The sequence below is a fragment of the Triticum dicoccoides genome, chromosome 1B (assembly GCF_002162155.2).
Source record: "Triticum dicoccoides isolate Atlit2015 ecotype Zavitan chromosome 1B, WEW_v2.0, whole genome shotgun sequence".
In the NCBI taxonomy this organism is placed as follows: Eukaryota; Viridiplantae; Streptophyta; class Magnoliopsida; order Poales; family Poaceae; genus Triticum; species Triticum dicoccoides.
In genome coordinates this window covers 704,838,624-704,849,466 of record NC_041381.1, presented here as the reverse complement: position 1 = coordinate 704,849,466, position 10,843 = coordinate 704,838,624, and the positions used below count along the sequence as shown (strand labels likewise).

At 43.9% G+C, this 10,843-nt stretch overlaps 1 protein-coding gene across 1 annotated transcript; it reads right to left on the bottom strand.

Annotated features, from left to right (window-relative positions):
• Positions 1-518: 518 nt before the first annotated feature.
• Positions 519-3,469, bottom strand: LOC119349854. Its single transcript, XM_037617948.1, has 4 exons — positions 3,365-3,469; positions 3,164-3,257; positions 1,160-1,254; positions 519-994 (listed from the first exon to the last, which is right to left on the bottom strand). Exons 2-4 carry the CDS (start codon positions 3,245-3,247, stop codon positions 805-807), a joined length of 369 nt encoding a protein of 122 aa, XP_037473845.1. The 5' UTR covers positions 3,248-3,257; positions 3,365-3,469; the 3' UTR covers positions 519-804.
• Positions 3,470-10,843: the final 7,374 nt, after the last annotated feature.

Sequence of the window (10,843 nt, the reverse complement as noted above, 5' to 3'; positions counted from 1 at the left end):
TGGGCCAATTTTTTCGCGCCGGCGCTAAAAAACGCCGGGGGAGGGGGAGGGGGCTTGTTGGGGGCACGACTGGAGTTGCTCTAACCACAGCGCTGCAACACGTATCCGAAGGTCCCCACTCCTCTGGCTGCTGGAGCAACAAACAAAAGAGGGGACACGTGGCCTCACCGGCGGAGAGGTGGCGGGTTCTTATAGAGGGTCCAGCATGGAAAAGGAATGACTCATGTTTGTTGACAAAAGCTCATCGATACTCAGTTAAACACTAACACTGCAGTAACCCTAATTGCCGCTGAACAAACGACGTCATGCAGCATCTGCTGATAGTGTCCTTTCTCCCATGAAGTTTGTTCACACACTTATCACGAGAGAGTCGACTTCGACAGCTAAAGACAGAAATTTAGCTGACATCCTTAAGCTGCTCTCCCCGATAACAATGCATAAGACTCATTTTCATACAACTTACTCAAAACAGATGCAGCAGCAGCCCAACCCGAGCAGGTCTGGACGCTGTTCTCGCCTATAAAAACGCAGCCTCATCTTCATAGAATTTGCACAAATGGGAAGTACATAACATACCATGTCAACGACATGACAAATATCTTACAATGCGATCACAGATCATCCAGTTATAATGCTAAAGTTCCACAGTAGACTGCAAGTCATAGACATAACTTTCAGGAGACACGCATAATATAGTGCTGGAATAGAACAAGATGCATTTCGTTCACTCCACTCGCTTCTGCAGTTTCCTTTTGATTCGGCGCCGATCCACTTGCTTGGCCACACTCTCAGGCATTTGTACGCCTAAGACTCTGACTCTGCTCGCACTCGGCGCATAGCCACGGACTGACATTGGCAACGCCTTTCATCACTTTCATCTTGCTTGTGCGCTCCCTCAGCAGTAGCTAGGCCACCCAGAGTGACCGCACCAGCAACAAGAACAAACGCTGTCGCAGTCCACTCGGTCACCTTCTTGGCTGTAGTTATTGGGCGCCTGCAGGTTAGGTGGGATGAGATGGTAAGGAACATATATAGCAACTCCTGTAGCAGAGGAAAAACAGAACAAATATCTATGTCTACGTATGATTGATATTGTACCATCATCAAGTGTCATGCGGCCTGGGCTTGACTTGTGTGCACAGAGTCTTTGAGAACATACCTGTCTAGCTGGGAAGCCGTGTACAGCTCCTCTTTCTTCTGCTGGATTTGCGACCCACGGTATCCTTCCTTCAAGGAACAGGCGGGTGCGGGATGCTGGGAACACAGAATCAGCGTTCAGAATTGGTGACTAAACAACAGCCTTGACAAGAGACATGGTCTACCGTACAGCATATATCAATCTAATTCTACGCAAAAAAGGAATTCAGTTTTACTGTCCATTGATCATTCATAGTTGCTAGACGGTTCATCATCTGCTAATGGAGGATGCCGACTTTACCGACATAGAAGTTGCTAGGCAGAAGCAGCATTGAGAACAGATGACTAAACAAACAATCTTGACAAGATATGTGATCTACATACAGCAAACACACCTTATCTAAAACCAGTTGGAGACCAAAAGTTGTCTATTTCTGCCAAAATATCGAGGCATTCATGCTAGGCAGTTGATCATCTGCCCCAATGGTACAAGAAAATACTCCCTCCGTCCCAAAATTCCCGTCTTAGATTTATCTAGATATGGATGTATCTTAGATTTGCCTAGTCACGTTTTAGTGTTAGATAAAACTAGAAACATCCGTATCTAGACAAATCTAAGACGAGAATTTTGGGACGGAGGCAATATAAAACTAGTTGGAGACCAAAAGATGTTGCTTTCTACAAAAGCATCATGGCACTCATGCTACGCATTTGATCATCTGCCGATGGCACAGAAAATTATAAAACTAGATGGAGACCAAAAGGATGGCGATTTTGCCAAAATACCAAGGCATTCATGCTAGTCAGTTGATCAAAAGATGTACAAAACTATTTGGAGACCAAAAGATGTAGATTTTTACCAAGATATCACCAGATTCATGCTTAGGCAGTTGATCATCTACCAATGGCACAACAAAATACGTGCAAAACTAGGTGGAAACCAAACGATGCCAATGTTTTACCAAAATATCAAGGCACTCATGCTAGGCAATAAAAAAGATGCCTGTTTTAAGGATGCCGGTGCATTCCTGCATATAATACTCCCTCCGTCCCAAAATAAGTGTCTCAACTTGATACAACTTGCTTTGGGATGGAGGGAGAAGATGATAGTATGGAGAACCATGGAGGGCCTCCACCAATCAGAGCAAGAATCTAGTTGGAAATGAAAAAAAAAAAAGATGCTGATTTTACCGGAGATGCGATAAAGAATCTAGATGGAAGATGATCAGTTGCCAGGCAGAGGCGGCATTGAGAATTGATGACTAAACAACAATCTTGACCAGAGATGCGATCTACATACAGCGAAACACACCTTATATCTTGCACGGCAAAATATAAAACTAGCTGGAGACCAAAATGCGTCGATTTCTACCAAAATATCAAGGAATTCATTTCATGCTAGGCAACTGGTCATCTACCAATGGCACAGCGAAATATAGAACTAATTTGAGACCAAAAGATGATGATTTTGCTAAAATATCAAGGCAATCATGCCAGGCAGCTGATCATCTACCAATGTCACAGGAAAATACAAAACTATTTGGAGAGCAAATGATGTTGATTTTTACCAGAATATCGACACACTCATGCTAGGCAGTTGATAATGTACCACTTGTACAGCAAAATAATAAAGCTAGTTGGAAACCAATAGATGTCAGTTTTACCAAAATATCAACACATTCATGCTAGGCAGTTGATCATCTATCAATGGAAATCAATGAAAAATGTGCATCCCTGTGATATACTACTAATACTACTACCTCCGTTCCAAAATAGGGTCATCTATTTTGGAACGGAGGGAGTAGATAATAGCATGGAGAGAAGAACGGAGGACCCCCACCAATCAGAGCAACAATCTACTACGTAGTTGGAAATAAAAAAAAGATGCTTGTATCAAGGATAGGCGTGCATCCCTATGACAGAGCAATTGATACAGACTAACGGAGGGCCTCCACCAATCGGAGCAAGAACGTCGGGCCACAGACCTTGGAAACACAGCAAGCCGGAGAGCGAAGGGAGAAGGTACCTGCTCGGTGTGGACGAGCCGGCGAAGCCGCTCCCCTGGAAGCACCGCCGGGCGCAGGATCCTCGTGGCCGCCGCCGCCGCCATCGTCGAAGCCCTGCAGACAAGCAGGCATCAATCGCCCCAAGAATCGAGAAATCCGGCCGGGTTGGAACCTACATTGCGGGTCGGAGCTACTGATTAGGGGTAGGGGTTGGATCCTACCTTGCGGATCGGAAGTAGTGGTTAGGGTTAGGGTTCCTCGCTCGCCCGCCCGCCTGCCGCCGCCGTCGCCGAGAAGAAGAAGAGGTGGACTGAAAGAAATGATTTTTCTTTTCTTTTCTGTGAGTGAAGCTACCTACTCCGTATTTACCAGGGGGAGAGGGCCGCGTCAGTGTACACTGAGAGTAGCCTCACGAGCAGGCCCGGCCCATCTGTGAGAATGAGACCCACCCACCCCTTAGTCCAATTCCTTCTCTCTGTTTTTTTTTTTTTTGCAGGTTTGAATTCCTTCTCTTTCTTTTTTCTCTTTTCTTTTCTTGCTCCTGTCGAAACTTTATTTTAATTATTATTAATGTATATACTTTGATTCAATGATTTTTTTCTAGGACCTCACGCACACATATATATACTTCCTCCTCCCTCTAAAAAACACAAATACATACATATACTCACGTACATTTGTCCCATGTCTCTGCCATGTGACCATCTTCGCGTGTTACACCTCCCCCTTTCCATCGCTCGAGCGCTTGCTTGTTCCCAAGCAAAGCAAGCGTGGGAATCGCTTCTTGTGAGCAACATATGGAAGAATGGGTTCACCACTTCTGATGCCCGAAAAGACTTATCTCACAAGACGTTAACCCGATGCGCACCAACTGATGATTTGAACTATATAATATAACACCCGATCCACACAGTGGCCTGATGTGCAAGCAAGCGGTTAGCACAACTTGCTCTCAGATGCACTGAGCTAAAGAAGGATGTGTCGTCCTAATCTTTCAGGTGTCGATCCCATCACTTATAGCTACTGTGACATTGACTGAGACGAGCAACCACTCTTTTCAATGGGGTCGATCGTGGCGCGAAATCAATCTCCACGCGTAACTAATAGGGTACTTGCTCCACAACCTCTCGTAGCAGAATAACAAGGTTTTAGGAAACAAAGAGGTAATTGACACAAGAAGGGATGCGTTATCCAGGGCATGACGGGTAAGGGCTAAGGGGTGATCCCTACTCTATATTTTGAACATGAATGTGCTATATTCCCCATCCAAGCACCGAGGGACACAGTCGGCATAGAATACATTCAAATAAGTCTCAACATTGATTCTTGTCATGTTTCTCTGAATTTCTTAAGAGCAGGGGCAGGCCCAACCATTTCAACCAAACTAAAAGGAGTTTGGCAAGATATTGGGAGTCTCGACACAACCAAGTTAATTTGTCAAGTAATTTGCATATCAACACACATTATGGCATAAATCTACAGCCGTTTTTTTTCATGCGGTTTATATCAACATTAGCATTACATAAGTTGAGGGACCATTAAATATACAAATATCACAAAGTTGGTGAAAAACTCGTACCAATTTTTTTCTTCTCATGAAGATACTATATGTTTTGAAGCAATGAAGGACAATCAAAAGCATGCGTGGCCACTCAGGAATCAAGATCGTAATTGTATAGGTCCTCCTTGCTCCACGTCTACCCAGTTATAGTTCAAGATCAAGAATTCTCGTCGATGTAGGCCCCAATAAAGTACTCATACATCTGAATTTATCATCTAACAAAGAACATTTGCACGCAAGAGACCATTTCTACTAAACAGTTAGTGAAAATAGACACTCTAGTCGATCGACAACAAGTGTTCCCCTAATACCCAACAATGTTACAAAATATATTTTTTATCCAAACCAATCTACAATCCTACCAACGAGGCATGTGTTTGATTTATCAAGCTCAATGATGCCCCTTCTACCACTCAAGCAATTTAGGAAACCGGGGACCCAAATTACAATACGAGAACGGTGTATAATACAAGTAGAGCGGAGGAACCCAATGTGAATCAGTAATGATGTTCAAAGTATTAAGAGATAATTCATTTAATTTCATATTCATAAAACCAAAAAAAATGATATTTTGATGTCACATCGCTAAAGTTGTTCCTTTTGAGGCTTACGTAAGTCAAATTGTAAGCATGCCAATATTATCAAAATCACTCAATTAGTTGCCATACATGTAAAGTTCGTTTAAGATAGTTAGGTTTTACAAGAAGTGTAATGCCATGACAGTGATATTGGTATCCATCAAACTCAACTCTTGCAAATTCTTCCAAGAAGAGTTGGGTACTCTGTCTACCACCTCAGTGAGTTCTGCCACACATTGACCATCGATCAAGCGTCATGGGGAACACTGGCTCCATAAAGTCGAGGTTGTGTACCATCACTAGAGGCGCCATGTGGTGCGCTCCTATGAGGCCTAGCACTAGGGTACGATGCAAGTAGTTGTCCTACATCTTGGCGAGCTCTTCGACCATCGTTCAGTTGTGAAGGGACCGTGGTGCAAGTACAAGACCAGGATTCCTCCCAAAGGTTTTAAGAATTATGTGTGACGATGATAGTCCACCCTAATTGGCGGTGGTAGGATTTCTAGCCCGCCGCATGTAGTTATTGTGATCGCGAGTAAGTTGTGGCAACAACACATGATTGACTCCGATTTGGTGGTGCTTCTTGAATACCCGGTCTCGAGCTTCGGGGTAAAACCCTAGGTCTGACCCGAGTGGGTTATACTTGACAATGACGATGTTTTTGCATCGTTACCTTCTTGAAGGCATTACTTGGGTATGCTCGGGCTTGTTCTTCAGGGTGAAAACCTAGAATCTAGCCCATGGTGGTTGGACCTGGTGATGACAGTGCTTGAGCGTTGTTGCCTTTCTGAAGACGTTGACGTTGAAGAATATCGTTGTCCTTTTGGTGTCAAGAGATGGTTGGTGCATATATGAGCGTTGTTGTAATTTGTCGATCATTGTTTTGATTGCATTGGAGTTCTTTTTGTCAGCTTAGCATAATTTGCTCTTGTATGACTTTGCGCATTTGCCGTTGCCGGCATGTTCTTTTTGGATGTATGTGTTCGACTTGGATGTATGCGTAATAACTATGCATAGGCTTTTTGGGACGGAGGGAGTACAATTTACTCAAACAGAAAGGATAACATACCAGAAATATGTTACACGCAATCACAGCTCATCCATTAATGAAACTACTCAAGTTCTAGACTCATTTTCATACAACTAGTAAACGTGCACGTGCAACGCACGTCTAGACAAATATACATGTATCGAGGTTGATTTCAGCCATCGTAATTTATTTTGAACATCAGTACAGACACAAGCGCTCATATACACGCGCATACACTCACCCCTATGAACGCACACACGCACACCCTACCCCTATGAGCATCTCCGAAAGACTGAGCCGACATATCATCTTGAAATTTACGAAGTCACCGTAGGCACCTCGTCGTCGACGGGAACGTCTCCTCCCACTGAATGCACATCGCCGGAAATCCTGAAATAAATCCAGGAATAAATGCGAGCACGAGGATTTGAACCCTGGTGGGCTGGGGATACCACAGTCCCTCTAATCATCCAACCACAGGTTGGTTCCGGCCATCGTAATTTTCATCATATATATAATAGTTCAAACTTTGCAAGTCATATTATTACAATATTATCCAATAGAAGCTCGAATCCTCTTGTTGGACAATGAATATTTAAAGGGTTCATCACTATTCTCCATTTGCGCAGACACGCATGTAAATACAATTTCAGTACCAGTAAGATTGAATAAATCACTACTGCAGGATGATGTCTAATACGCAACCTTCTCCTTGTAGACGTTGTTGGGCCTCCAAGTGCAGAGCTTTGTAGGACAGTATCAAATTTCCCTCAAGTGGATGACCTAAGGTTTATCAATCCGTGGGAGGCGTAGGATGAAGATGGTCTCTCTCAAACAACCCTGCAACCAAATAACAAAGAGTCTCTTGTGTCCCCAACACACTCAATACAATGGTAAATTGTATAGGTGTACTAGTTCGGCGAAGGGATAGTGATACAAGTGCAATATGGATGGTAGATATAGTTTTTTTTAATCTGAAAATATAAAAACAGTAAGGTAAATAATGATAAAAGTGAGCAAAAACGGTATTGCAATGCTAGGAAACAAGGCCTAGGGTTCATATTTTTACTAGTGTAAGTTCTCTCAACAATAATAACTAATGATAAAAGTGAGCACAAACGATATTGCAATGCTAGGAAACAAGGCCTAGGGTTCATATTTTTACTAGTGCAAGTTCTCTCAACAATAATAACATAACTGGTTCATATAACTATCCCTCAACATGCAACAAAGAGTAATAGCGGAGAACAAACGAAGAGATTATTGTAGGGTACGAAACCACCTCAAAGTTATCCTTTCTGATCGATCTATTCAAGAGTCCATAGTAAAATAACATGAAGCTATTCTTTCCGTTCGATCTATCATAGAGTTCGTACTAGAATAACACCTTAAGACACAAATCAACCAAAACCATAATGTCACCTAGATACTCCAATGTCACCTCAAGTATCTGTGGGTATATGATTATACATATGCATCACACAATCTCAGATTCAGCTATTCAAACCAACATAAAGTACTTCAAAGAGTGCCCCAAAGTTTCTACCAGAGAGTCAAGATGAAAACGTGTGCCAACCCCTATGCATAAGTTCACTGAACCCGCAAGTTGATCACCAAAACATACATCAAGTAGATCACGTGAATATCCCATTGTCACCAAAGATAAGCACGACAAGACATACATCAACTGTTCTCAAATCCTTAAAGACTCAGTCTGATAAGATAACTTCGAAGGGAAAACTCAATCCATTACAAGAGAGTAGAGGGGGAAAACATCATAAGATCCAACTATAATAGCAAAGCTCGCGATACATCAAGATCGTATCACCTCAAGAACACGAGAGAGAGAGAGAGAGATCAAACACATAGCTACTGGTACATACCCTCAACCCCGAGGGTGAACTACTCCCTCCTCGTCATGGAGAGTGCCGGGATGATGAAGATGGTCACTGGTGATGGATCCCCCCTCCGGCAGGGTGCCGGAACAGGGTCCCGATTGGTTTTTGGTGGCTACAGAGGCTTGCAGCTGCGGAACTCCCGATCTATTGTGCTCCTCGATGTTTTTAGGGTATATGGATATATAGGCGAAAGAAGTCGGTCAGGGGAGCCACGAGGGGCCCACGAGGGTGGGGGCACGCCCAGGGGGGTAGGGCGTGCCTCCCTGCCTCGTGGCCACCTCGAAGCTTCCCTAACGTCTACTCCAAGTCTCCTGGATTGCTTCCGTTCCAAAAAATAACTCCCCCGAAGGTTTCATTCCGTTTGGACTCCGTATGATATTCTTTTTCTTCGAAACACTGAAATAGGCAAGAAAACAACAATTTGGGCTGGGCCTCCGGTTAATAGGTTAGTCCCAAAAATGATATAAAAGTGTAAAGTAAAGCCCATAAACATCCAAAACAGGTAATATAATAGCATGAAACAATCAAAAATTATAGATACGTTGGAGACGTATCAAGCATCCCCAAGCTTAATTCCTGCTCGTCCTCGAGTAGGTAAATGATAAAAACAGAATTTTTGATGTGGAATGCTACCTAGCATATTACTCTATGTAATTTTCTTTATTGTGGCATGAATGTTCAGATCCAAATGATTCAAGATAAAAGTTCATATTGACATGAAAACAATAATACTTCAAGCATACTAACAAAGCAATCATGTCTTCTCAAAATAACATGGCTAAAGAAAGCTATCCCTACAAAATCATATAGTCTGGCTATGCTCTATCTTCATCACACAAAGTATTTAATCATGCACAACCCCGATGACAAGCCAAGCAATTGTTTCATACTTTAGTATTCTCAAACTTTTTCAACTTTCACGCAATACATGAGCGTGAGCCATGGACATAGCACTATATGTGGAATAGAATGGTGGTTATGGAGAAAACAAAAAAGGAGAAGATAGTCTCACATCAACTAGGCGTATCAACGGGCTATGGAGATGCCCATTAATAGATATCAATGTGAGTGAGTAGGGATTGTCATGCAACGGATGCACTAGAGCTATAAGTGTATGAAAGCTCAACAAAAGAAACTAAGTGGGTGTGCATCCAACTTGCTTACTCACGAAGACCTAGGGCATTTTGAGGAAGCCCATCATCGGAATATACAAGCCAAGTTCTATAATGTAAAATTCCCACTAGTATATGAAAGTGACAACATAGGAGACTCTCTATCATGAAGATCATGGTGCTACTTTGAAGCACAAGTGTGGTAAAAGGATAGTAGCATTGTCCCTTCTCTCTTTTTCTCTCATTCATTTTTTTCTCTTTCTTTTCTTTTCTTTTTTTCTTTTTTTATTTTTTCCCTTTTTTATTTGTCCTTCTCTTTTTTTTATTTGGCCTTTCTCTTTTATTTTATAAAGTCCGAAGTCTCATCCCGACTTGTGGGGGAATCATAGTCTCCATCATCCTTTCCTCACTTGGGACAATGCTCTAATAGTCTCGAAACTTTATTTTAATTATCCCAAATTCTAATAAGTGCAGCTGCACTTTTTAACATTCCCGAGCACACCCTGCGAGAGCCGCCGGATGCATCGCGATCGGACGCGATCTCGACCAGGTGGAACCTGGTCGGTACGAAACATCGCGCGTATATCTGGTCGGGGGGAAACGTCTAGCGCGTGGTGGGGCCCCCATTATCTGTGTCTTCTCCACCTCTCCGCAACGTCACTCTCCCCCATTCGGCAGTGTGGGCGGTTTCTCCTTCCTCCTCGCCCAAATCGACGCAAATCGACAACGCGCCTGCCCAAATCTGCCTCGCCGCAGTCCAAATCGGTGCTCTCGGGGGTGGTTCGGCGGCGCGGGGTGGTCGGCGCTTCGAGTTGCTCTCCCGTGCGGCTCGTCAGCCGTGGGGGAGCTACTTTCGCAAGCGAGATCGGCGGACGTGCAGAGCGGCAGTTACGGCGAAGGAGGCAAAGTGAGACGGGGAGTCGTTCTGTGCGGGCGGCGGCGAAGGAAAGAGGTGGTTCATCGGCGTCAAGGTAAACCTCGTGCGGATCTCCCCATTGCTGTCCTTGCTGGTGGCGTGGAGTTTTTAGTAGGTTCGTCACCCGCTGGTTAGTGCTCGCAGCGGTGCTTGTTTGTCGACCTGGTCAGCGTTTTCACTTGCGCTAGTCCCTGCCACTAGTCCTTGCTACTTTTTGGGGGTAGCCTCGGGGGTGGTTAGGTAGGTACTTGGATGTATGTTCGCCCCCGCGTCCGGTTCGTGTGATTTCGTGGTCGAAATAGGCTCGGAGGTGTGTGCGCCCCCGCTGCAGATTGCAGAGTAATTTTGTTCGACATATTTTGTCCACCAGGCAAGTTTATGCCAAACGCTAGGCAAGTCTACGCCAAACGTCAGGCAAGTTTGGCCTTGTTTTTTTAGTTCGGGGGGTAGGAGCCCGTGTTTTATCTAGGCACCATGCAAGTTCATGTTTGCTATCATGCAAGTTATGGTCATCATGGATGTATGTTCTAGATATCCATGGATGCATGTTCTCCCCCAGGTCCGGTTTGTGTGATTTCGTGGTCGAAACAGGCTTGGAGGTGTGT